Source organism: Balaenoptera acutorostrata, chromosome 15 (genome assembly GCF_949987535.1).
Source record: "Balaenoptera acutorostrata chromosome 15, mBalAcu1.1, whole genome shotgun sequence".
Taxonomy (NCBI): Eukaryota; Metazoa; Chordata; class Mammalia; order Artiodactyla; family Balaenopteridae; genus Balaenoptera; species Balaenoptera acutorostrata.
Window position 1 is genome coordinate 61,137,420 of NC_080078.1, and position 27,675 is coordinate 61,165,094.

The following is a 27,675-nucleotide window of genomic DNA, read 5'->3' on the forward strand; positions in this document are numbered from 1 at the left end:
AACTTCTAGGTCATGCACTTAAAGAGAGGGGGATATGCCGTCATATTCCACCTTTCCCCCTTTCCACTGGTTGGAATGCAAATATGTTGGAGAGCCGTCTTGGACCATGCGTATGAGAGTAGGATCTTAAGAATGGAGAAGCACAAGTAGAAAGAGCATGGGTTCCTGGACAGCCTGTGAAGCCAAGCTGTCTTAACTGCCTCTAGACTGTTATAAGAGAGAGACACCAACTTCTGCCTCATTTCAGCCACTGTTACATCAGCCACATATTTCCGTTACAGCCCATATCCTAAATAAGGCGAAAATTGCCAAAGCAGTCACAAGCCTCCCTGAGATTCTAGGGAAAGGGGACATAGATGCTGAGAAGAGTGTTAAAGAACTTTGGGGTCATGTTTAAAACACCTCAGGAACACATGAAGGGAAATCCAGAGGATTGGTCCACATCTGCCTCCCTCAGGTCCTAGACTGTGTCACAATGCTCCTTCTGGCTGCAATGCATCTACCTGTTCCTTCTGCCTCACCTACCCCAACACACACACACAGCTGGTCAACACGTTCCGACCTGGACTAAACCTGGCTACCCCAGGGAAGCATGTCACCACAGTCCACGTTAAGTTAGGCATCTCTATTATATGTCCCTCAGAGCACAATGCCATGAACCGCTCTCACAGTACTTACAGATTTGAAACTTTACATTTACCTGCGTGGTTGGTTGTCTCTTCCTCGCGAGACCGTAAGTTCTGTAAGGTCAGGTACGGAGTTTCCTTTACCCACGTTTCCCCAGCACCTAACACAGTGCATGGCACAGAGTAGGTGCTCAATAAGAATATATGTATGCAAGCTGTGAATGGTTGAATGAATGAATGAATTCGGACAAGAGAGGACAGGCTTCATGCAGGGCAGTGTAAATGCTGACGCCTCCTCCAAAGCAGAAAAATAGAGCTCAGAATCGTGACCCACTGATTGAACGCTAACGTGAACGCACATTTGCTCGGACCTCTCACAACCATCCTTTTCACAGGGTAAGTGTGGACTTATCAGTCCTCCGGTCAGTAACTGGTAACTGGCCGATCCCCAATTCTGACTCCCATTTCTCGGATGCGGAAACTGGGTTAGAGATGCCTGCCCGGCTGGAAGAACGGAGAAAGGAAAGGTGAGGGAAGAAGCCCGGCCCCTCGGAACGACAGCATCCGGAGGCCTCGGGGCTTCCGGGCTTCCGGGCTTCCGGCCCCCCTGCCCCGCGGCCCGGGCTCCGGGGACGTGCGCGCCGTGTGGGGCGCGCACGCAGGGCGGGGCTGCGGGGGCGCGCGCGTGCGCAGCCGTTCCGCGGAGGGACGAGGCACAGCCGCGGAACCGCCGCCAGATCCGCTCTCTGTCCACGCCGCCTGTCGCGCCGGCCGTCGCGCCGTCCGCCCGCCCGCCCGCCCGCCCCGCGTCCGCCGCCGCCGCCGCCGCCGCCATGGGAGTGCAGGTGGAGACCATCTCCCCCGGAGACGGTGAGTAGGTGCGCCCAGCGGCCTCGGAGTGCCCCGGCTGCCGCGCGCATCCGCTCACCGCGCCCGTCTGTCTCCTCAGGGCGCACCTTCCCGAAGCGCGGCCAGACCTGCGTGGTGCATTACACGGGTGAGTCGGCGGGCCCGCGGGGTGGGGTTGGGGGGCGGTCCGGGGGCGGCCAGCGCGGCCTGGGGGCAAAGGCCCGGGGCGTGGCGGCGGCGGGCCCGCGTGGCCCGAGGCCGAGGCCTGGGCGGTGGCAGCGCCCCCGAGGGGACAGCGTCGGGCCTGCGGAACCCCGGACGGTCTGAGCCGGCGTGTGCGAGCGCTGACCGCGGGCCCGACGTTATCCCGCACTTCGAAAGCGGTTCCGTGCCTCAAATGCTGCCGTTCTGCCCACAGCGCGGATGGGGAAACTGAGGCTTGGGGAGGCGAAGTCACTTTCCCAAGTCACAGGCTCAGGAATGGGCAGAGCACTGGCCAAGGACCATCAGAGAGGATTTATATCATTTCTGTGTCCCGGTTGACACCCTATCCCCGCTTCCTCCCCGCCCTTCGATGGAGATAAGAAGGGCGAGGTAATTCCCAGGCCGTGGGAATTCAGCCTCTTCCCCGGGGAACTCGGCCCTGCGCTGCGGGTGGGGAGACGTCCCACTTTCTAAGTCATTGCTCTGGCCCAGCCCAGCCTTGGAGGAGCCAGATCTGCACGGTCTTTTTCCTCTTCTTACTTTTGAGCCACTTTACAAATCCAAGCCTCAGTGGCAGTGATGGCCCAGGCTGACAGAACATGTAATTTAGCCCCCCAACCCTTCTAAGAGTAGAGACCTATCCCCATTCTAAAACTAAGGAAACTGAGGCCCAGTTAGGGAAACAGACAGGACTGTAAGCCAAAGGAAATATTAGACTCTCAGCCACAATTCTAACATGACAGTCATCTGCCTTGAGACCATCTTTTACTCCATGCCCTTACAAGGTCCTCCTGGGTTGTACTTGGTGGGGGGAAGGGAGGGAGAAGGCTGAGCAGGCGGAGACTTCTTAGCTGTAGGGGGCTGCTGGTGATTGGTGTAGCCCCAGTTGTTCACATGAACCACCTTCCTTCCCTCCCTTTCCTCCTTCCCCTTTCTCCGCTTTCCCACCCTTTCCTCTGTTCCTCCTCCTCCTTCCTCTGTTTCTTCTCCTTCCCTCCCTTTTCCTCCTCCTTCTCAGTCTTCTGTAGGCAGTTCTGACCCCGCGGCTCAGGGATTAGCTCTACCCTTCTCTTCCAGATCATGGGGGGCAGCCCCCTGTTGAGGGAAATGACTTTCTTTGGGAAGGAAAAAAAGCAACTAACGTTCCCCCCTCCTGTGCCCTTTTATTTCTCTGGCTTTTTTATTCCTCTGGCCCTTCTCCATGTGTAGAAAAGGGGGCCGGGGGTGGAGGGAGTTAGGGACTAGAAGTTTTAAAAAGGCTACCAGAGGAGGAGGTATTGAAACCTGTCTTTATGGGGAACTATCTCATGCCTGCAAACGAAACTGGAAAGTGGTTTTGATGTTTTAAATGGCTGTCTTTGTAGACCACAGTCAGCACCTAGGAGGTCTGCTGGAGGAGAACCTGCCAGTTTGGTTGTTTTTGATCTGCAGGATGAGAAGGGTAACAATTGCCTTTTACAGTGCTGGGTGAGTGGGCAGTTCATTCAGTTCCCACAGCCAACTGGGGCAGAGACTGGGACTCAGAGAGATGATGAGGTGACTTCTGACCCCTTCTCCTCCCGGTTTGGAGGTAGCCACATTAGGATAATTGGCTACACCTGTCCCACTCCCAAGTCTGTGCCTCTTGTCCTTGGATCTCCCATCTTCTGGTGCTGATGGTAGGACTGGACACCCACATGTAGGCAGAACAACATTTCACTGTGCCTCTTGGTGCAGTGTCCCCACACAGCATGTCTGGAGCCTTTTCCTAAGAGAACAGACGGTCGTGGGACCCAGAGCACCATCAGGGCTCCCAGTGCCTCTTCTCCAAGTCTGTGTTTTCCTCGAGGGCGGCACCCACCCACACGTTCCCAGAACAGCAGCAGGACCCTGGCATGCATTAGGACAAAAGCTTTCTTTTTTATTTCATTTTTGATAAGCCCTACAGAGACGCCCTGGTGAGAAGCCAGCTCTGCCTCTCATACTCACAGAATAGGCTGTTCTTGGGCAGGCGGCTTTGTTCCTGTGGGTCTTTGCCACCAGCCTCCCAGAAAGAACCCATTTGAGACCTGTGGGGGCGTGAGAGGAATGGGTAGAAGCTTTGAGATTTCATCTAGAGCAGTTATGGCTTTTAAGCCACTGGGAACAGAATCCATCTTGAGGGAACATGGTGGGGAGTATCATAAAAATCTGGGGGTCCTCAAAGGCAAGAGGCCCACTGGACCTCGAGAACGGAGAAATTCTCATGATGCTCCTACTTTTCATCTGTGTCTTTCTCTACCTGCCTGCTTCAGTAGTCTCCTGTGACAGCTTTCTGTTTTCCTGCTTCTCCCAAGTCGTAGATGGTGGACGTTCCTGCCTGCCCACCCGCCCTCCTCCCACCCCCGTGCCCCGTTTCTGTCTTCTTTCGCAGAGCTAGCTCAGATTGCTTGGCTGTGTGGCTCCAGTGGTTACAGTTCCTAGGAGGGAGAATCTCACTGACCCAGGTTCAGGTCGGGTGAATACTCTAGATCCAGTCCGCTCTGGCCAGGCATCTGCTACAGCTGATTTGGGGGCAGCTTCTAAGAATCAGCATTGGAAGTAAGGAAGCCAAAATCTTCTCTCAATCACCAGAGATATGATTATCACAGGCTGACTTTGACCACATGGATGTTTTAAATGCTACTGGTGGCTGCCAGTTGTATCCTGGATGCTACTCTCTGGGCTCCCTCTGGTGCCTTCTGTGGCCTCTAGCAGAGCACAGCACGAGCACCGCCCCAAAAGAGGCCTGTGCCGCCTCATCATCGTGCCAGAAGGGAAAATGAAAACTGTACTGTCACCAGCCAAGCACCTCCTAGTAGCATGACAGGTGGGCATTGAGGTGGGAGGAAGGAGGTGGAATGGTAATCTGCCAAATATGTGCCTTGAGAATCAAGTGGATCCTCATGGCTCTCTCCTTGCCTCCGGTAGCTTCATCATCTTTATAGTTGAGCTTGTCCTGACACACAGCTAGGCTTATGTCCCTTTTACTCACATCAGCAGGCCACATGCCTGCCATTGTCAGAGCAGCCTCAAGTGGATTGAAGAATTCTTTTATTATAGTTGACATCTTGTCCTTGGGATCGGGTTTAAGTTGTCTGTAGCCTGGCTTCTGACTGAGAAAAACCAAGGATCTCTTGGCTTCATCTCCTCAGGAGGTCCACTTGGAGGGAGGATGCAGCTCCCAGGGCAGGTGTGGTCCCTTTCCTGCAGTCCCCCTCCCCGCCCCCAGCCCCTTGCTTTTCTTTAGCCTCTGTCTCCCCTCTCCTCTCTGCTTTATTCCACCCACTCCCCTGCTGGGTGTTTCTTGGCTGATGATCTGATGTTTGGAGGAAGGCTCGCCCCCAGCAGAGACTGCTCAGATGGATTCCGCGATGTGTGGCGGCTTCAGGCAGACAGGCTGTAACTGTTTGGGCAGGGCCACAACAGGACCCTTTTCCTTCCTACAGCAGATTGAGCAACAGCAAGCAGCCAGGCGCAGGGACACGGCCAGTGAACTAAACAAAGACCTGATCTGGTGGGGATGAGAGTAATAGCACGGAGGTGTAACCCGTCAGGTGGTGAGAAGCTCTGTGGAGAGAGATTAAAGCAGAGGACCTGGGAAGGGGCTTTGCTGCTTTTAGTGAGGGTGGTTGGAAGAGGCCTCTGACAAAGTGACATTTTAATATTTGCCCAAAGGAAGTTGGGGAGTGAGCAGTGTGGCTGTCTAGGGAAGAGTGTTCCAGGCAGAGGGAGGAGCTACTGCAGAGGCCCTGAGGCTGGAGCATGCTTGGTGTATGAGAGGGACAGTGAGGAGACCAGCCTGGCTGGCGTGGATTGTGTGAGGGAGAAAGTGATAGGAGATGAGGTGATGTGGGGCCTTGTAGGTTATTATCAGAACATGGGTTTTCTCTCTGAGATGAATCATTAGAGGGTCATGAGCTGATTTGGACTTTAACAGGACACACTGCAGTCTGGCTACTATGTGGACTATTGGTGGCAAGTGCAGAAACAGGGCCCTGGTTGTACACTGGGTGTATAGAGTGTGCCAAGGGCAGGTGTGCAGAGGTGGTACCAGGTGGACAGTGATCCCCGAAGAAGATGTGGGTCCTTTGCTGGGTTCGGATCTTAGCTTGGGCAAATTGATCCACTTTTCTCAGCTTCCATGTGCCATCTGTAAAATGGGAGTAACAGTGCCTGCTGTGAGGAGTTGCTGGGGGCAGGTGCATTCTGGGATGGGCAGCAGCAACAGTGACGCTGTTATTGCACATAATCTCATTAAAGGTCCCTGCGTCTTAGGCACTAAGTGGTATATTGTCCCTGCAGTTTAGCATTGGCAGAGTTGGATAGGCTGAGACCTTATCACCCTTCCATTTCACAGGTGGGGAAATAGGTAATTATAAAAAAGAGATGAATCTGAGTGAGGATTCATCTCAAAACAGGCCTACACATTGCCTACAGAATATATTGTCTAAGAAAGCTGCAGTTGTTCTCTTCAATTTGGGGACCAAGGGAGGTTTTTAGTGTTTGTTGTTGTTTCTTGGTGGGTATGAGAGGGGCAGGGTTGGGCTACACCAGCTTGGCTGTGTGAGCAAGTTAAGGTGTCAGTCCTTTTTCTCCTCAAGTTTCCTCAACATAACTGGACTTTAACATTTTGAAAATAGACCTTGCTATGGAAGCATTATTTTCTTTCCTCTGGGACTGTGATTACCAAAAAACAGAATTACATGGATGCCGAGCTCTCTTCCACAGGTGAGAGCAGAAGAAGGCTCACTTGCTTTAAATGAACCAAAGACCTCATAGTGTTGTTGCATCTACGTGCAGCTCTTATTTGTGAAGTTGTCAGACATAGAGAAAAATCAAAAAAGAATAATAAATACCGTGTGCTCACTACCTAGATTCCACGATGGTTGACGTTTAGTCATATTTGCCATTTCTGTCTACTTACAGGTATATGTAGGTAGATATCTATGTCGGGTTTTTTGCTGAGCCATGTAATTTGCAGACATCATGATACTTCTCTAAGTTCTTGAGCGTGCTGTAAGAATGATAGTATTCTCCCTATCCTGCTATTGGTCACATCTGAGAAAATTTTAAATGATTCAGTAGTATCTAAAGCCAAATTCATATTGAAACTACCCCAGTTGTCTTCGAAGTGAAAACCAGAATTCTGTTGAGGTTCAGTTGGATATTATGTCTATAGTAACAATCTAGAAGAGTCTTCACACCTCACACTGCTTTTCCAAAGAGAGAAGGCTTATTACCTTATAGAATACCCCATGTCTGTCTCATTGTTTTCTCTTGGTTGTTGTCTAACTCCTTCCACTGCCTTGATTTCCAGTAAACTAGGAGTTGAAATGTCTAAATAGTTTCTGCTTAAAACACTTTAACGTGAAGACTTCTTACAGAATGTCGTACACTTTGTACTCAGCACACCGTGGGGAACATTACTATTTGTAATGCTAAATTTGATCTTTTTTGTGAAGGTGCATTTTACCCTTTGCAATTAGCGGGCCGTCTGTGAAGTGCTTGGACATCCTCCACGTGCTCTGCTCCTCATCAGCCTTTCACCTACTGGTTTTTACATCAATTGATGATTCTTACCAGAAGAAACTATTTCATTGGCATTTACAAAGTGGTAATTTAAAATTTTTTTTTCATATCTTCTACATTTATTAACTACCATTCTACTATTACACAGGGTAAAACTTAATTCTTTAATCACCAATCACCAAGGTCAGGAATTGGCTTTATAGTCATCCCCCATGGTGACAAGGGACTTTTCCCCGCCTCTATCTATTTATTTATTTGTTTTTAGTATACTAGGAACTCATATATTTTACTTGGAGCCTTAAAATCATAGATATTCATTATTCTTTTTGCTACTCACATTGTCCCAAAATTAGCCAGTAGGAGCCCCTTCAGGCAGGCTCCAGTACCTTTTTGACATACTCCCACTATTTTTAATCATTTCCTTGTTTTACTTCTCCGATACTGGCATCAGTCACCTCTCCAAAGAGGTCTGGTTCCTTTCAGTGGGTCTCATAGACTTTTTTTTTTTTCATTAACAACTTTATTGGGTATAATTTATACCATAAAAATTTTAACTTGAACATGTTTGGTGGTTAAAAACTGATTTTTGTAAAATACTGATTGAGTTCATTGTATCTATAAACTCATTTGTCTGCCTTGGAGTTTTCTCTAAAAATAGGATTGTCATCTGCTATTTCCCATGGAAAAGGCCAGGGGTGTTTTGGATAACTTAGGCGTGTATTATCCAGTTCTCCCTTTGGTGCTCATGGCAGTACTTGTTGATTCATATTTCTGTTTTCCCTATTTTTTTTACCTACTGAGGAACTCAACTGAGTCCTTGCATTTCTTCCCTCAGGAGCCTTTAACTTTGGCCCGATAAATTCTAGCAGTATAAAGAGCAGGAGGAGGAAAGGGAGAGAAAAGGGGGAATAATCAGCTCCTGGATGCTGCTGTCTCTGCCCTCACTGCCTTTACTTTTCCCTTCCCAGGAGCTCAGGCCACCCTGGCCTGCATTCGGTTCCCCAAACACACCAGGCTTTCCCCCCAGGAAGGTCTCTGCCCCTGTGCTTAGGTGCAGCCACACTGCCCCCACTTCCCACCACATGGCAGGCTCTTCTTGCAGCTTAAATGACACCCCCTCAGTGGGTCTCCCCTGACCCTTGACTAAAGTGGTTCTTCGCACATGCACACACACTCACTCCTCTGTCTCCAACAAGGCACCCGTCCTTTGCTTTCCTCACAGTCAGGCTGTGTGTAGTTCCATCTACCCTTTCCCCAGGAGACTGCAGGCTCCAGGAGGCCAGACCCACACAAGTGGTGTTCTCCAGGTTCTCTCCCCACTGGTGCTTGGCATGGAGTAGGTACTCAGTGACCATTTTGAGTGGTCAGTTAAGACCTGGCACTAGACTCCGGCTGGAGTGTGGAAAGCCCACATTCCTGTTATGATTGGTATCATACTTCTGTTGCCTTTGGGTTAGAATAAGAAAGAGAATATTTACAACATTTTGGACTTTGCCCAATCCCTGTGGATTGATAAAGTTGTAACCACTCCTTCCTCTCTCACCCCCACACACAGGTCAGCACACCAAACCTTTCCCTCAGTCATTCAACGAATGTGTTAGGAGCTGGGCAGGGGGGGAAGCCTCAACCTTGCCCTGGAGGTGCCTACCTTGTAGGGAGTGCCTTCCCTTGTGCTTAACATTATAAGGGAAGTGCCTTGAGCAGCCCACACTTGGGGCTAGAAGTGCCACATGGTCTTGGATGTGTGTGGCTCAGTCAGGGGCTTGCCAAATGTGTGCAAGGCCTGGTGGGGGCAAAGGTGCCTTTGATTTTTCTACAAGTGTCATTGACCATCTGTTATATGCAAGGCACTGTTCTGGGTACCAGGAATATAGGCGTGACGAAGACAGAGTCCCTGCCTTCATAGATCTTAAACTGTAATGGGAAAGACAGGTGATAAATAGGATTAATAAGCAAACATTGGATATTAGCCAATAGTGCTGAGGGAACAGGAGAAGGTTGAAACTTTAGATAGAACAATGAAAGTGACATTTGAACAAAGACCTGAAGGAGGTAAGGGAGTAATCCGTGTGACTTGGTAAGAGCATTTTAGGCAGAGGGAACAGCAAGGTCAGAGGCCCTATGGTGGGAGTATTCCTGGTGTGTGTGTACAGAACATAAGAAAACAGTGTTCTTGAGTGGAGAAGTGTGAGAGGAATCAGAGATGAAGTCAGAGAGGTGGTGCTGTGGGGTGGCAGCTCTTACAGGGCTTTGTAGGCCATTTTAAGGACTTCAGCTTCTATTCTAAGTGAAATGAAGAACTAGGGGAGGGTTTTGAACACAAGGGTAATAGGGTCTGACCTGTATTTTAAAAGAATGTCACTCTGGCTGCCATGTCAAATTCAAACTGTAGGAGAGCAAGGGCAGAAACAGGGAGACCAGCAGGGACTTACTGTAATAATCTGGAGCCAGCCTCCAGGATTCATGCCTTTAACCATTATACCTGACAGCTCCTGCCTCTGTGTTTTCTGGAAAACAGAAAAAATAGGATTAATAAGCAAACATTAGACATTAATAGGAGAGCAATGAGAGCATGGAGTCCTAACCACTGGACAGGCAGGGAATTCCCTGGCCTTGGGTCTTAACCACTGCTTCTATGACATGGGCCGAGCATCAGAGACACAGTCTGAGGGACCTTTGCACAGCAGCTGCTGGCCGAGTCTGCCTCTGCTGGTTCATTTGGAGCAAGAAAGAACCCTCCCTAACAGATGAGCAGCAGAAAGAGCCGAAAGAGCCAAGCTGTGGGAGGAGTGCTGCCGGGGAGAGGACCTGGAGACTTCCCCACACTCATGCGCGCGCTCTCTATTTTTAAAGCCCTCCTGCTCCCTCTCCAGGGATTTCAGCCTGGTTCTTCCCCCAAAGAACAGCTAAAACAGTTTGGGAGGAGACCCAGGCGGAGGTGATGTCAACTGCCTTCCAGCCAGAAGCTGCTTTAACAGTCCCTCAGGGAGCCATAGCTTTCACTCCTTTCATGGCCTTGTCCTTTTAACTGGAGACCCCCCAAATTTTCACATTTTTCTTACTGATGAGTAATTTAAAAGTGCCAAAAGTAAAAACTGCCATTCTGGGACTACCCCTCAGATTCTTCTTCCCATGTAGGGAAGAGGTCCAGAAATGGAAGCCTCACGCTTGTCCTGCTAGTTCTTCAAAATCATGCAAATGAAGCAAATCGAAAAGTGCTCATGAGTGCCGGTGTTGTGAGTGCCAGGGGTTGAGCTGAGTGCCACAGGGACATAGAACTCTGAGTCCAGGTCTGTGACCTTGAGCTGCGTTCAGTCAGGAGAGACGAGAATTAATTCTTGAAATCGAGAATACTTGGCTATCCTAGGCAATTTCTGGGTCGTGAGGTATAGATTTGTGTGGCATCAGAAGTAGAATCAGTCAGTTCTGCAGATAGAAGGTCATGCTGGTGATCCAGGTTTTTGCTAAGAGTGGCTGTCATGTCTGAACTGTAACCTCAGTTGCCTTCTCTCAGCAGAGCGTGCTTTCTCTAGGAAATTACAGTGCTAACTTGGCAGGTGGTTTCACTGTTCAAGAGCTCCAGGTCCTGGCATGGAGATGTCCAGAGTTAAAATGGGAGCAACTGCTGAGGCTTGACTTGCTGCCTGCTTTACCTGCTCCTTGCCAGACAGAGGAAGCACCTGCCATCCACTGCCAGGTTGGGTATAGGAGGTAAACATATGTAGGATTTTAGTAAATCTCACTTTTTTCCCTTTCTCTCCGTTTTTTTAAAATATCAGTTTTACAGAGGCATAATTGACATGCAGTAAACTGCTGCTACTTAGCGTGTACAGCTTCATAAGTTTTGGTATGTTTCTTTGTTCCTCTTTGAAATCTCCCCCTTCTTCCCATCGCCAACAACCCCTGATATGCTTTTCTGTCAGCATAGGTCAGTTTGCATTTTTCTGAAGTTTTATATAAGTGGAATCATATAGTATGTACTGTTTTGTCTGGCTTCTTCCACTCAGCATAATTATGTTGAGAGTATGTTGTTCCATGTGTCAATAATTCATTCTTTTTTATTACCAAATAATTTTCTATTGTATGGATATATTTGGTTATCTGTTCACCAGTTGGCAGATGTTTGGGTTGTTCCAGTTATTGGCTATTACAGGTAAGTCTGCTATGAATGTTAGTGTATATAAGTCTTCTTGTATAGCCATAAGTGTCATTTCTCTAAATATCCAGGAGTAGAATGGCTGGGTCAAATGGGAGGTGTATGTTTAACTTAAACGGCCAAACTGTCTTCCAAAGTGGTTGTTCTGTTTTAAGTTCCCACCAGCCATGTGTGAGAATTCCAGTTCCTCCACATCCTCACCAGTACATAATACGATGAGTCTTTTTAGTTGTACTCATTCTAATCGGTAGTAGTCATACCTCCTAGTGGTTTTAACTTGCGTTTTTGTAATGGTGATAAGGTTGAACATCCTCATGTGCTTACTTGCCATTTTTTTATCTTTTTCAGTGAAATCTATTCAGATCTTTTGCCTTTTTTTAATTAAGTTGTTTTCTTGTTGAGTTTTGAGGGCTCTTTATATATTCTGGACACAAGTCCTTTATGAGATATATGCTTCGTAAAGATTTTCTCCCAGTCTGTGGCTTGACTTTTCATTCTCAAAAGTATTTTTTAAAGTGCAGAAGTTTTCATTTTTGATGAAGTTCATTTTATCCTTTATGGATTGTGCTTTTTAACCTCATATCTAAGAAATCTTTGCCTAACCCACAGTCACAAAGATTATTTCCCTATGTTTTCATCTAGAAGTTTTATAGTGTTCATTTAGAGTTGATTTTTAGTTGATATTTGATTATAATGTGAAGTATAGATCCAGGTTTTTACTTTTTGCCTACGGATATCCAGTTGTTCTAAAAGCCCACTGTATTTTTCATCTCAGGCGTTGTAGTTTTCATCCCTGGAAGTTTGACTTAAATCTTATTGTCCTTCTCTGCTAATTCTAACCTCTGTATCAGTTCTGAGTTGTTTTCAATTGATTGATTAGTTGCATTGTGGGTTGTGTTTTCCTGCCTCTTTGCATGCTTGGTAATCTTTGGATGCTAGACGTTGTGAATTTTATGTTTTGGGGTGCTGGATATTTTTATTCCTAAAAATCTTCTTGAGCTTTGTACTGGGAAGCACTTAAGTTACTTGGAAATAGTTTGATCCTTTGAGGTCTTGCTTTTTTTTTTTTTTTTTTTAATTCTTCCTTTCCTCCTTCATTTTTTGGCCGCGCCATGTGGCACGCGGGATCTTAGTTCCCCATCAGGGATCAAACTCACGCCCCCTTCAGTGGAAGCATGGAGTCTTAATCCCTGGCCTGTCAGAGAAGTCCCTGGGGTCTTGCTTTTACAATTTGTTAGGAGGGTCCCAGAGCAGTGCTCAGTTTGGGGCTGATTATTCCTCACTGCTGAGGCAAGATCTTCCTGGGTTTCCTACCCAGTGCCTCATGAACCATGACTTTCTTCAGTCTGGCTGATGGGAACAGGCACTGATCCCAGCCCTGTGTAAGCTCTGAGCACTGTTTCTTCTAAACCTTTTGGATGCTTTTCCAGACCTTGAGAAGCTTCCTCAAACACATGCATTGATTAGTACTGTACTGAATACCTAAGGGGGACCCTCTGTATACCTCCGGGAGTCTTCCTTTACAGCTCTCTCCTCCCTGGTACTTGTCCTGTGGACTTGAGCTCCGTCCCACTTTCTTCGCCCTGGAAACTCCCAAGGATATAAGCTGGGGCAGACAGGGCTCGCCTTGTTAGTTTCCCATCTCTCAGGGATCACAGTTTTTCATTGCAATGTCCAGTGTCTTAAGTGTTTAACTATTGTCTGGGTTGTTTCTCTCTGTTCTTTTCATTTCATTTCGTTTCTTTTCTTTTGTTAGTTTGTTGTCTTTTTGTTTTTGTTTTAATTTTTGGTTGTTTAGTTAGGAGGGTAAATCTGATCCCTTTTCCTCCATCTTGGCCAAAACTACTGGTTTTGATGTCACAGCTTCTCTTATGTTCTGCATTCAATACCGACAAACCTAATTCCCACTCCAGAAAGCATTGTATGCACATTCATTCCTGCTTCTTAATGGACATTGCTTCCTCTCTTGCATCACCTCCTTCCTCACCCTGCAAATTATAGCCATATAGAAGGTGGTCTCTTCCTCCGCATTGGGGAAGCCTTTTTTCTAGCACCTCCTGGCCCCTTTAGCCTGTGCCAGTTGTGTGACATCCTGCTCAGATCTTTGGATATCGTTTACCCTTTGGACTTAGATTACAGGAAATTCCCTCCTCACATGTAAGGAACCCCACCTTTACCAACACCACCACCTAACCTTCCCTGTGAAGATTTCTTCTCCAAGGAAGTAGGTGAGATTGACAGAGGATGACCACGCTCTCAAGTTCTGGAGTGAGGCTCATGTCCTCTTCCCAGGGACAGCAGCTCATCTGAAATAGGGTAGGAGAATAAGGATCCTTGGCAAAGCTCCTGCTTAAAGCCCCTTTACTTAGAAATCCTGTATCTTGGCTTTTATGCTTTCTTTTTGCCCCTCAGTGTCCCAGAAAAGCTTAAGGGGGACATTTTCCCAGACCCACAGTCTCTGCACTGAAGAGCATCCACTTCTCCAGTTTGGCTCAGCAGCAGGTAGAGGCTGAGTCTCACCTTGTGCCCCCAGCCTGGTACCAGTCAGACAGTTGAAACATCTCACCTTCTGGCAAAGCAGGATGGATGCATGTAACATCTAGAAGTTGCTTGGCAATGCGTTTGATCAGGGATAAAAGGAAAGTGTAGGGAGTCTGTCTCAGTACCCAGTGGTTTTTATTGCAATCAAAATACGATCTTGCTCTGATTGGGCACATGTTCAAATTTGGTAGGAAATAATATAATTCTTTTGTAGGTATACTGTATTTTTTTTAAACTGTGACTTGCAACCCATTAATGTATAATGAAATAAATCTAGAGAGTCACAATCAGCAGTCTTTTTAGAAATGAGAAGTGCATCCCACATAGTAACTGTTACATGTAAATTTTGCTTCATTTATACACATTTATGTGTGTACTGGGTCCTGACATAACACACTGGTCTGTTGTCACAGTGATAGCTCTTACTGATGTGGGTTGTTGAGTTCCATTTCTTTGTTACTTCTCTCATGGCAGCGCTACAGTGGGGTGTACTAAGTAAATGTCAAATAAAATATTTACCTCTTTCCAATTAGGTTACTTTCACTTGCAAGTAACTGGAAATCTGACTTAAGGCAAAGCAGATTTTTAATCACCTAGAATGCAGGTCTTAAAGGAGGTGGTTTGGGGCTGGTTCAGAGCAATGGGACTACCATTCTGGGGTTCCTGGCTGACTTTGTGGTTACAAGGTGGCTGCCATGGCTCCAGACATCACATCCTCACATGACAGCATGCAACAGGAAGGGAGGGCAGGAGCTTTCTTCCTGGATGTGTTTCTTTTTTTTACCAGTGAGGCAGGTCTTTCCTGCAAGATTCCAGTAGACTTCACAGTTGGTCCAAGTGCCCAAACTGGCCCATACGGCCACCTCACACCAACTCTGGCATAGGAGGAAGGCTTGGATTGATTCCAGTTTGTCTCCTGGGCCAGGCTGTTGCTGCTCCTGGAAATTTGATGTTGTTAGAATGGGGGGTGGGAGTGCTGGGTCTGGGTTTTCCAAGGGTTTGGAATGTGCTATAGCCTGTGTTTCAGGTGCCCCTCTGGGCAGGTTTTCTCTTTGAGTTTTGTCCAGCCAGCCTTTGCAGATAGTCAGGACTTAGAGGCCAGGGACCACCTTCCCATCCTTGGCTCTTTCCCACGTGGCTTCCTCACCTAGTTACCTGTCTACCGTGGCTGCTCAGGAAGCCCTGGGGCTCTACTCAGGGTCTGCTCTAAAGAGCATAGACCAGGAAGAGGCTAGTTCTGGTCTTCAGTCTCCTCTCACCCTTAATGCTGAGTTCAGTTGGGGTGGGGTCAGTGTATGAAGAACTTGAAATGGGTTAAAGGGAATGTCCGTAGTATTATGGAAAGTGGAGACCTAGTCTTCTCCCAGTTTCTCATTTATAAAAAACTATTCAAGTCCTGCCGTTTATCATTCCTTTTATCAGGTAGTGATTGTGTTCTGGTAAAGGAGGAGCTACATGTATACCCCAACTTGTTAGTTCTGGGGTGCCAGTTCCTGGCTCTGCACTGACTTGGCAGGGGTAGATCTCCATCCTCCTGTCTCACTCTCAGTCCTCAGCTCCAGGCTTCAGGCAGTGTCAGCACCCACTCTGCGCCCAGGACATCTGTCTCCCCTCCTATTCTGTTAGGACAGCAGTTCCTTCCCCCTTCCTCCCCCCCGTTTCCTATTTTGTCAAAATACAGAATGTCTGGTAGCTGTGATAAAGTTGTCAATTGATCTCTGCTTCCCCATTCTACCTGCCAGTGTTGACATTGTTTTTTAGGCTGGGATTTCCCTCCACCTCTGAAAACATACAAACACAACAGACTTCTGTGTTTTGCTGGGTCTTCTGAGTGTTGCTTAATTTAGAACCATGGTGGCTGCCCAATCTCTGCCTCCAGTGAAATCAGCTTTGTGTTAGTTACATGTCAGCAACTGGCTGGCCCCTTCCAGTTTAGGATCCTGGTGTGAGTTTTCAGGACCTCAGTGACAGCTATCACAATTGGCTGATACTGGCTTCCGGAGAAACCAATGTGATGGTCTTTTTTGAGCAAGGAGTTGCAGGTGTCTATTCGTCTTTTGTCGTGGCACTCACCCACTGGCATCTCCATCTCTGGAATGCCCCCTTTTAGTCGAGGTTGCCATTATGGGTTGTCACGCTTCTGGGAAACTGGAATAGTAGAATGAACATGGTCTTTGGATTTATAGCCTAGCTTTACAAGGTCACTTCTCTCTGCCTCAGTTCTGTGAAATGGGGACAGTGCTGTGGGAAGGACTGAATAAGTTCGTATGTGGAAAGTGCCTAGCCCAGTCTCTGACTCGTAGTGGAAACACTGTCCACAGTTCAGAGTCGTTAGCAGTTCACTGGTGAAAGGTTTTTGGTGTCTTCCAATGCCACTTCTCTGATTCTCTGATTCTCCGACACCAACTGGTATCCTACAGTTCAGTTAAGTTCTGACACTACCCACATTTCTGTAAAAGATGACAAATGAATTGAGGAAGGAATATGGCTTCTTGTACATGGAGTGACTTTGAGCTGTTGTGTGTGCCTAAAGGGCCCACAGTTACTCTGTCTGGGAGGAAACCTACAGGGTGCTGGGAATTCCTGCTAGGAGTGTGTCCACTTCCCCATTCTCCACAACAAGGTAGGCTACTGCCTGCCTCTGTATCAGCTTACTGCTTGGAGCTGGGGAAGAGCGTTCACAAGCCTGGAGTAGAGGGACTACCCCAGCTCCTCAGAGGCCCACTGAGGACACAGGAAATCCTCCTAGGACACCCTGCCAGGCCCTCCAGTGCTGGCCCGTGGGACCGGCACTCTGCTGCTGACTGACTTGCCTCGTGTCATTACTCCTCGTTGCTCATGTTACAACTGCCCTTCTCCACAGGGATGCTTGAAGATGGAAAGAAATTCGATTCCTCCCGGGACAGAAACAAGCCCTTTAAGTTTGTGCTGGGTAAGCAGGAGGTGATCCGAGGCTGGGAAGAAGGGGTTGCCCAGGTATGCTCTCCGTTGTTTCGTTGTGTTTCGTAGTGTCTACTTTTTAAATTACGTTTATAGGTAGGAAAAATTTCACTCCTGGCTCTCTCACCCAAATAACTCCTTTTATTAATGTTTCTTGTAGAATTTCTTTAAGTGCCTCCCTTTTTTTTCTTTTAGACACACACACATTGTTCTGTGCTTTGCTTTTTCACATAATCCATCGCTGATACTTCATATACCAGGACATAAAAGAGGAGGAAGCTCTCCTCCTCATAGAGCTACATAGTGTAGGCAGACCTCAGAGATATTGCAGGTTCGGTTCCAGACCACCACAATAAAGCAAATCTTGCAATAAAACAAGTCACGTGAATTTTTGGGTTTCCGAGGGCATATTAAAGTTATGTTTACACTATAATGCAGTCTGTTAAGTGTGCAATAGCATCATGTCTAAAAAAACAATGGACAGTTTTTACCCTTGAACAGTGTGGGGGTGGGGGCATCCCTCCCCCGCCCCCTGAACACTTGAAAATCCACGTATAACCTTACAGTCAGCCCTCTGTGTCTGCAGTTCCTCATCCAGGGATTCAACCAACCACGATCACGTAGTATTTAGTATTGAAAAAAATTCATGTGTAAGTGGACCCACGCAGTTCAAACCCGTGTTGTTCAGGGGTCAACTGTACATACCTTAATTTAAAAATATTTTATTGCTAAAAAATGCTAACCATCATCTGAGCCTTCAACAAGTCATAATCTTTTTGCAGTAGTAACATCAAAGATCACAGATGGCCATCCAAATAATAATAATGAAAAGGTTGGAAATACTGAGTGAATTACCAAAATGTGGCAGACATGAAGTGAGCAAATGCTATGGAAAAAATGGCACCAGTAGATTTACTCAACACAGGGTTGCCAGAAACCTTCAATTTGTAAAACACACAGTATCTGTGAAGCACAGTAAAATGAGGTATGCCTGTATTCCCTGTATTCCCTTGGGTGTACTATAATTTATTTGACCAGTACCCTATTGATGGCCATTTGGGTCATTTCCAGTATTTTGATATTGTAAACAATACTGCAGTGACTAATCTTGAATGGACTTTATTTTACATTTGTGCAGGTGTTGCCATAGGCAGATTCTTAAAAGTGGAGTGAGTGGTTCAGTGGCTGTGTGCACTGGATTTTGACATACTGCCAGGTTGCCATCTGTGGGGATTACACTGAGTTGCCACCAGCAGGCTGTGAAGGTGCCTGCTTCTCCCAGGCCCTCCAGCACGGTGTGTTGTTAAAAAGTTTTGGCTTCAGGACAATATAATGAGTGAAAAATGTTATCTCGGTATCATTTTAATTTGTGTTTGTCTTATTATTGACCATGTTGTGTCGGACCACTTCTGAGAGGTCAGACTCGTGGAGAAAGTCATTTTGCTTGTCTTAAGTGTGTTTCTTCACCTCTCCCCTCCAAATTTGTGTAAACAGCTTTTGTTCTGCCAAGTCTTCAAAATTCCCAGTAGATAGTAGGGGACCCAGGGTTGCCAAATTTCAGTTGGACTTTATCCTTCCACTAAGCCCAGGAATTTTCTTCTTGGCACTAACCAGGTAAAGGGATGTTTACGGTGGCCTAAGACCCAGCGAGCTTTATAATAGGCCCTGCCACGATGGATAAATTAGTCTATTTCCTCTCACCAAAGAGAATTGGAGATTTAACCAGTGTGGAGAGAAGGATTTGTCTTTCTCTTTTCCAGAATACACTTTGCTCTACTTCCTCTATAAAATATCACTGATTTAGCTCCAAATAAACTGCTTAACTTTCAGAAACTTTAAGCTATCCCATTCCCAGGTGTCTAGATTTTTGTTCCAGCATGACTGAGGGTTGGCAGTACAAAAAGGAGAGGATCTTTGTGGCTTACTTCCCTTCGGAAACCTCTTCAACTATACCTTTCTGTCCCGTCCTGTTCCCACCCCAGACGTCTGGCAGGCTCTTGGGCCTGTGGCCCATCCCCCATCTCCCGGGCCAACCATTGTCCACCCCACAACTCATCTTCTGTGGCTGTTCCAGCACTGGAACAATCATTGTGTTGTGTGTTCCAGGAGCCATAGCTGCCACCAAGATAGTGTTACCAGTCTATTTCACATCCCAGGCTTGGTGAGGCATGGTGGGTGGGGTGTTGGGGAGATGCCCAGTCTCCCCCTGCACCCAGGGTTCTTTGGGTCAGTCACAGCTCTGTTACTTGTGAGAAGTCTGGGTGGTCTGAGACCTACATAGAGCATCTTCTTTTAAACTCCTCTGTAGAATATTTATTTAGCAAGTAAGTTAAAAGCACAGGAAGAAGGGGGGTTGTCTTGTGCCCCTTTTCCTATTCTTTTGATATTGTGTTCTGGTTTTCTGTGTTTACAGGTCTGCAATCCTGCCACATGTACTGTTTTGGCAGCTTGCTTTTTTCATCTAACGATGTGTATTGGACATCTTTCCATGTTAGTATAATTAAGGCCGCTATATTCTTTCTGTTGGCTAACCCGTGGTGCACATGTGCTGTGAAACCACACCCCTTGCAGTGGGCATTTGGGTTGCTAGCAGATTCTGGAAGTGGAATTGCTGGGTAAAAGGATATGATTGTTTTGAATTTTATTAGATTAAGCCATATGCTTTCAACTGTCCTTACTACCTTGGTCCAACATGTCCCAGTTTCTGAAGGGAGCTGTAGGAAGTAAGCCTGCAGCTTTCTCTTCAGTCACCATCTCTTGTTCTGGGTCAGAGAGCCAGGAACGCACACATGGAGACTTAAAAAAGATAGGTAAAGGGTGGGAATAGAGCAGAGAACCTCACTATACAGAAAATAAATATTTAAACTTGTGTATTTGATTAGAAAATGAAAAACTACAAATACATTTTAATAAGTGAAACATTTCCCTCCACCCTCTGTTTTCCCCTTAGAGAAATGGTGGTATTATTTGTGTCCTTCCAAAGATGTTTTCTGTTTATACAGGCAGGTATAAATATAAACTTTCCTCTTTTTCACACAGTTGTTAGTTAGCATGCTGCTTTGTACAGTGTAGTTTGTACCCCAGAAAATCATACTGTCTTTTTTAGTTTTTCTGTATTTCTGAGTACAAGTATAAATCTAGAAAGGATAGAAAAGTAGACTGCCTCAAATATTACTTTCTGTGTGTTTTCTTTTAAAGCAAAGTTTTGATCAAAGCACTCCTTTTTGAAGAGTATAGATGCCTCTAGTGACAGGCCACTGAAGGATCAGGTGGTGACACTTATAGAGTGATGGCTGCCCAGAGTCAGATCAGTGAGACCTGGACAGAAAGCTTGAGAGCCTGATGGTTCTGGGAGTCGAGAGGGATTTTGATCTGCTGTCGGCTCCCTTGGAGACAGATATAGGGCTCATCCAGCCTGATCGCCTACCTCCACATCCCATAGAGGGCGTGCCCACTGCCCAGGCAGCCGTGCAGTCACTGGAATGTCCTAGTCACACCATCCTGGCAGGTAACCACAGCTCTGCTTCTTAAGGAGACATTTGGGGGTTGCATCAGCTCATTCATTCTTCCTTGCTCTTTTCACAGATGAGCGTGGGTCAGAGAGCCAAGCTGACTATCTCCCCAGACTATGCCTATGGCGCCACTGGGCACCCAGGCATCATCCCGCCAAATGCCACTCTCGTCTTTGATGTGGAGCTTCTAAAACTGGAATGACAGGAATGGCCTCCTCCCTGAGCTCCCCATTCTTGGGTAAGGAACTTAGTGCTGAAGGACCTTCCTTTGCTCCTTCCAAGTCATGCATGGTGTTTGATGAGCATCAGAGAGAACCAAAAATGCCATGGGTTTTTTTCCCTTTACAGTCTCCCTCTATTGGCTATCCTTTCAGTTTTTAAGTGTACACCTTGGAAAGGGACGGCATGTGCTCTTGAAAGAACTCGTGGGGATGGGGCAGCTGATGGTAGCTGTTTAAATTAAGTATTTTTATATGTAGCCTATAAACTAAAACTGAGTTGGGAACTGGAAATACAGGCCAAATTTTTAGTGCTAGCATTTTAGTTCTTTAGAGGTAAGATTGGGATGACTGACTTTGCTTGCCCTGCCTAGTTTCTGCAGCTCCCTCATCCATACAGTCTGTGGTTACTGCCTGTTAGAGGATATGAGAGAGGCATTACCACCTGGGCCACCTGCCTCGGGGAGCAAGCCCAGGACACACGAGGACAGACAGCAGGCCAGCTTGTTATCAGTGGGTTGAAAGGTGAGGCCTAAGGATGCTTATGAAGTGTAAAGGATGCTCTCAGTCTAGGAGAGGCTCTTAGGGACCTAAGTCAGCCTTTCTGTGCAACAAGTGAGGAGACTGAGGCCTTACTCAAGGTCACATCCAGACAGTGGCAAATTCGGACAGAACCCTTTTCTGCATCCCCTTCCTGGACCTTTTTTTCCTTCCTCTACCCTCATTTCTAGGCAACCAAACTCAATATCCTAATGGCACCTAACTTTTCATGTGGGTATAAGAATCATAAAACACATGAATGTTTGTCATCTTCTTTCCACATGGCCCCAGACCTCTGCATTTTCTCCCCTCCCGCCCCTGGAACCAGAGGGCCACAGCCAGGGGCTGGGTGAGAATGCTTTTGTTTGAAAATGGTAGCAAGTGGCAGCCAGCCTGTTATGGAGTATCTTTGTCCTACTATGGACTTTTTTAAATAGAGGAGCCTTTTTTATTATTAGCTATTTCCTCCCAGTGGTTTGATCCCTAAACACCTGGGTCATCCAGGCCTGGTCAGGTTTGAGGACTCTGGCTACCCCACTTGTCATTCCTGCCGGGAGGGAATTCTGACACTTTACAGAGAGCCTCTCTCTGCCCAGAGGTCTACACCTAGTCCCCACCCTGGAAAGCTGAGTCCTTTGAACATAATGTACTTGAGGAAGTCTTGGAGTTACCCTGATTTGGGAACAGGCTTTCTGGAAATCTGGAAGGACAGAGGAAGGGGAGAAAGAGGGGAGAGAGGGCTGAATGGCTATGAGTCACCCTGGCCTAAGCCTCCCCACACACTGCCAAAGCACAGCTCAGAGCTTCATGAAAGGGTCTTGAGGGAAAGCCCAAGGGCAAACCCAGAAAGTTACAGGTTTGAGAGAGTGAATGAAGACTGCAGACATTTTCTCAGTCTGTTCAACATGAGGAAAACCAGCTTCGGGCTGTGCACATTTAAGCCCCTGGGAAGCTTTGAAGACTCTCTTGATGCCCAGGCCACCCCCCAGACCAGTTAACCGCCACCACTGGGAGTGGGGTCCAAGTGTTGAGGTTTTTTAAAGCCCCCAGGTGATTCCTATATGCAGCCAGGTTGGAGACTCATTGATCATGGGAAACTGTATTGTCAGCTGCATTGGTGGGCTTTGCCTCTCCTGCTATCCTCAGCAACAGAAATGTGACCTTAGGTTTAAAAAAAAACACAACCAAGATGAGCAGGAAGGAGGCTGCTCGCCTGGGAATCCAGCCCGAGCCCAGTGGGCCCTCCCCAGCTGGAGCAGAAGGGGCGAGGGCCAAGTCAGACCTCACAGCTGTTAGGGAAGGGACTTGGTGTGGCAGCAGCCTGTGGCTGTCCCCACTGCACCCGAAAGGCGTTGAGTTGCTGGAGCTCACCAACTTTTGTCTCCAACAGATGTGCCACGGAAGGGCCGGCCGCCCCCAGGTGCGCACGGCGAGTCCGTGCGGAGCTCTTCCTGATGTTCCACCACACTCTTTGTACAGACATCTTCCCCGACTGAATGTGTTCTGTCACCGGCTTTGCTCTTCCCCTTTCTCCTCGTATGTGTGTTGACCTGAACTGTATGCCATAAACCTCAAGTTACCCATTTTAGTTTGTTTTTGTTTTGGGGTGAAGATTGAGTTTCAGTCCTTTGGATCTAGGTTTCCAGTTAAGTACTAGTCAAGTATTAACAGCACAAATAATGGGTTAACTTTAGAATAGGAATTGGTGTTGGGGGGAGTGCAAGAATCTTTATTTTATTTTATTTTTTTTTGGATGAAAGTTTTATCTATTATATATTAAACATTCTTGCTGCTGCGCTGCAAAGCCATAGCAGATTTGAGGCGCTTTTGAGGGCCGAATTATTCTCCAAGTTGAGAGATGTCCTCGGGTTGAATTAAAAGCCCTACCCAAAACTAAAGTGGGAAGGGGAGAGCCTTTGCCTCCACTGTCCCACCCCCACCCTCCCCTTAACCCTCTGCCTTTTGAAAGCAGATCATTTTCACTGAGATGTTGGACACTACAGGTGTCTGTCACCGGGCCAGCAGGGACCTCTGAAGCCTTCTTCATGGCCTGGCTTTTTGTTTTTTTTTTTTTTTCTTTTTTTCCATCCTGTGGTTTTCTAATGGATATTTAGGACTTTTGTAATCTCATAGCTATCCAGGCTCCACTTCCTAAATTTTAAGAACTTCAATCGAAAGTTAAATTGAAGGTGCTGTTTGTAGACACTTAACACCCATGAAAGCCCAGCCATCATGACAAATCCTTGAGTGTTGTCTTAAGAAAATGATGCTGGTCATCACAGCTTCAGCATCTCCTGTTTTTTGATGCTCAGCTCCCTCTGCTGATCTCAGAGTTTCCTGGCTTCTCCTTCCTCCCTCTCACCCTCTGCTGTCCTGTGTAGTGATTTGGTGAGAGAAATTGCTGCCTACTCGCCCACGCCTACCCCACCCCCTGCACTACATATGAGTTTCAAGTTTTATTATTGCAATAAAAGTGCTTTATGCTGGCTTTTCTCAGCTGTGTGTGATGGTGGTTACTTTCAGGTGCCTCCCCCTGCCCTTTGGTGCAAGGGGATGGGGTTAGGGTGTGGCAGTGGGGGTGCAGTGCTGGAGGCTGTGTCTTAGCAGAAGAACTGCAGCAGGAACATCCTTCCCCGTTGCCCTCTTGGGAGATGGGATGGGGGGGGGCAGTAGATCTGCATCTTCACCCATGGAGGGAACTTTGTGGAGGTCAGGCTGGGGTCGTCAGGGAGCCCCACCCCCTTGCCCATCATCAGATGTTCATTAAATGTGTGGTCTGGGTAGAGTTCTACACTGGGTTCTCTGGAGTTGCCAAGAAGTCGGGGATGCAGCCAGCAGAAGAACTGAGCCACCACCCATTTGGAGATGTGCTACCAGCAAATTGATGAAATGTTACGAAGGGAAGATTTGGGTTTTAAATAGGTGTTCCTTGGTGACACTTGGTGTGGAGGCTTTTTGTCACATGGACAGTTTGGTTGCAGTAGCTTCCCTGGCCCTACCCTGTATATGCTAGTAATATTCCCCTCCTCTGGTCATGGACACCAAAAATTGTGGTATCCCACACCTTTCTAGACACCTTCCACAATTTCCCTGGTTGAGGGCCTTTGATTTTAAATAGAGAGATGGTTCAAAGACTTGCTTAATGATTTTCCAAATCCATCCTTTTATTAATTTAAGTCACCAGAGTATCATTTCAGGGTTATGTCTTATTTTCCCCAAAATTCTTTTATAAAAATTGCCAAACAACAAATAAAAGATTTTTCCCGTGAATATCCATATACCCACCATGTAGATTCTGCCATAAATGTTACTCTACACCTACTTATCACATATTTATTCATCCCTCTTGTCAGTCTGTCCCTTTATGTTACATTTCAGAATAAACAGCAGACATCGCTACAGTTTCCCCTAAATATCATTAGAATTTAATATTTGTTTATACTTTTGTACCCTAAAACCCTATCAAAATACAGAATACCATCTCAGAAAGTTCCCTTATGCCCTTTCCCAGTCAGTCCCCACCCCACCGCCAGAGGTAACAATTGTTTTGATTTTTTCTACCATAGTGTTGCCTGTTACAGAATTTAATTTCAATATCATCTTAAACACTATGTCTTCCTGCACTCAGACACATAGGGAAGCTTTTAGTTCTCATTGAACTTAAAAGTTCAAAGAAATCAACTGGATCAGGGTCAGGTATCTGTGACAGGCAGAACCATGGGCCCCAAAGGATGCACACATCCTGATTCCCAGAGCCTGTGAGTACCTTACATGGCAAAAGGGATTTTGCAGATGTGATTACATTAAGGACCTGATGTGGGGAGACTGTCATGGATTATGTTGGTGGGTCTAGTGTAATCACAAGGGTCCTTAAATGAGTCAGAGATGTGAGGATGGAAAGACATCTGAAGATGCCATGCTGCTGCCTTTGAAGATGGAGGAAGGGGCCACAAGCCAAGGAATGCTGGCAGTCTCTAGGAGCTGGAAAAGGTGAGGAGGAGAATCCTCCCCTAGGGCCTGAAAGAACCAACCCTGCCAACACTTGGATTTTAGCCCTGTGAGACCCATTTTGGACTTCTGACCTCCAGAACTGTAAGATGATAAATCTGTGTTATTTTAAGCCACTAAGTTTGTGGCAATTTGTTACAGTGGCAATTTGAGCAAGAGGAAACTCATACAGGGTCTTTGTTTCTTTTACTTTTAATGTATAACAGAGAACAGAATAATAACAAATCAGGATTTTTAAAAAATCTCCAGGATTCTACAGCTCTAACAAATCAGACTTCAGTTTTTTTCTCCTTCCCCTCTAGTTCTTGCCCTAGGCACCTGCCATTTTTAGTTTTAATCACAGCCTAGTATAAATTTTGCATTCTGGTTTTTTCTCCACTGAATGTTTTTGATTAAGAATATTTGTTCATGTTGCTGTAAGGTCTTTATATCTTAAGAGGGCTGTAAATAAAATCAAATGAATATACTAAATTTAACTGCTTTTTTTTTTTTTTTTTTTTTTTGTCCACGGCTTGCAGGATCTTAGTTCCCCGACCAGGGTTTGAACCTGGGCCCCGGCAGTGAAAGCGCCAAGTCCTAACCACTGGACCGCCAGGGAATTTCCCTTAACCACCTTGTTAAAGGGCAAATTTTTTTAGGAAGTAAAATCATGACTCAAATACAAAATGAACATGTTAAAGATTTTAGTTAACTCATTAATTAATGAGAGAACCAGTAAGACGTTTTAATAATAAGTCCAGTAGGAATGCTGAAATGAATTTGCTTAATAGATACAAAACTGGCAAAATTGGCCAGTATCCACAGACAATCAGTTAAATTCCACTGGATGAAATCTGCATTTCTCTGCACAAGAATCATCTGCATTATCAGTTTCCCTCAATGTACATCATTGTAAAGTAGCTTAAAGAGAGTGAAAGGTGGAGACAACCCAGAAGGGGGTGGAGGGTGGATGGGTAAATGGAACACCCAGTAACTGGGGAGGGAGGGAAGCTCTTTCAAAGTCTTTCACAATGTTTCCTGACACCCTATTGTTGGTTACTTAGGTTATTTCCAATCTTTTGCTTTTATTAAAACAAAAAGTCAATATACATCTTTAAACATGTAGTTTTTTTCTTTCTTAAATATCTTGATTCTATAGGATAAAACACTAGAAGGACTGTAGGGTCAAAAGAGATTTTTATGACTTTCAGTTCATGTTGCCAAGTTGTATAAGCCTTTTCCCACACACCGAAAACAAATCCCACCTACGTTGCATGGCAGAAAATGGGTTGTCCCTTCCATGGTCTCCTTAAAAAACAAGCACTTTCTTTTTCGAGACACCCACCCACCCACCCACTTTTCCCTCATGTTCCTTGGTCAGAATTAAATCTGTGGAGGATTGACTGATCTGGACCAGAGACACATCACCCCTTCCCCAGTGCTGGCTCCCCTGAAGCCCAGAGCCCCTGAGCCCCAGAACAGTATCCAGGATCTACTGACTTCATTTTCCTTTTCTTCGTTTTTGTTTTATTTTTGAGAAGCATGACGGTTATATACACAGTCCTAAGATTCAGGAGAACTCTAATTCTGCTTCTGACCTTTGCTACAGCTTAGACACTGAACTACCCTGTTTCTGAGTGTTTCCATTTGTTGAATGGATTCGGGGTGGGGGCTGGGGCATGCATGGTAGGTCAGAGTGACCAGGTGAACTTTAAGATAACTTCCAACTCTAAAACTGTAATTATCATGTGGCCACACACCTCCCCCGCCCCCCAATAACCAGGATGACACTTTTGACTACAAAAAAGCATTCTACTGACCCCTATTTGTTCCAGGAAAGGGCTGGCCACACACCCTCTGCCCCTTCCTCTTTTGAAATGTCCCCAAACTGCCTGGCCCCTTGCAGCTAACCGAGGATGGCCAAATGTACTTGACCAGTTAGTCTGTCCCTCGCTCCACAAATCCTGCCTTACGGGAACGTTTTCCAATGAGATACTGCGTCAGTATTTCCTTTTTATTCAATAAAATATACTCCCTGACACCTTTGAACCGCTGCTGAAGCAAAGGTGACAGCAAAAGAGTTCCCATGCTGCAAGTTTCTGAATAAACAGGCTTTATTAACTTTATCTTGGACTTAGATTTGTCTTTGACACATGTGGGATGTGTGTCTGTAAGAATTCTGCCCTCAGCATGCACCTGCTTCCTGGATAAATGTGGGTTCACTTTGGTTGACAGCCTTCGACTGAACCGTGTTCTTAGGAACCACCGAGAAAGCAGAGTTTAGGGATTCTTGTTCAGCTCTCTAATTAAATTCAGTGAATTAATAAGAGACAGCTGACACCAAAAATGCATTAAAATTAAAATGCCAAGGGCAGCACTCCCCTGGCTTCTGCCCAGAGTGGGTCTTATGAGTTCCCCGAGTTCCCTACATGCATCGGGCAGATTGATTACGGACCATCAGGAGCCAGGCTTTGCAGCAGCTGCCCTATAGAGTACACGGGAAAACAGCTGTCAGCTTTTATTAGGAAGGTGGAAATATTTGCTAGTGAGTATGTAGGTCTGATATATTGTTG

The 27,675-nt window shown here is 46.4% G+C and overlaps 1 protein-coding gene across 2 annotated transcripts; it reads left to right on the plus strand.

The window, feature by feature from the left end:
• Nucleotides 1–1,274: 1,274 nt before the first annotated feature.
• On the plus strand, nucleotides 1,275–23,611 carry FKBP1A (FKBP prolyl isomerase 1A). Of its 2 annotated transcripts, XM_057529380.1 has the most exons (6): nucleotides 1,275–1,496; nucleotides 1,576–1,623; nucleotides 7,142–7,293; nucleotides 16,769–16,881; nucleotides 20,431–20,595; nucleotides 22,506–23,611. In XM_057529380.1, exons 4-5 carry the CDS (start codon nucleotides 16,771–16,773, stop codon nucleotides 20,557–20,559), a joined length of 240 nt encoding a protein of 79 aa, XP_057385363.1. In that variant the 5' UTR covers nucleotides 1,275–1,496; nucleotides 1,576–1,623; nucleotides 7,142–7,293; nucleotides 16,769–16,770; the 3' UTR covers nucleotides 20,560–20,595; nucleotides 22,506–23,611. The 2 variants fall into 2 exon arrangements, with proteins under 2 accessions (XP_057385363.1, XP_057385364.1); XM_057529381.1 differs by lacking the exon at nucleotides 7,142–7,293 and having other exon boundaries at nucleotides 1,279–1,496.
• The last annotated feature ends 4,064 nt before the right edge of the window (nucleotides 23,612–27,675 follow it).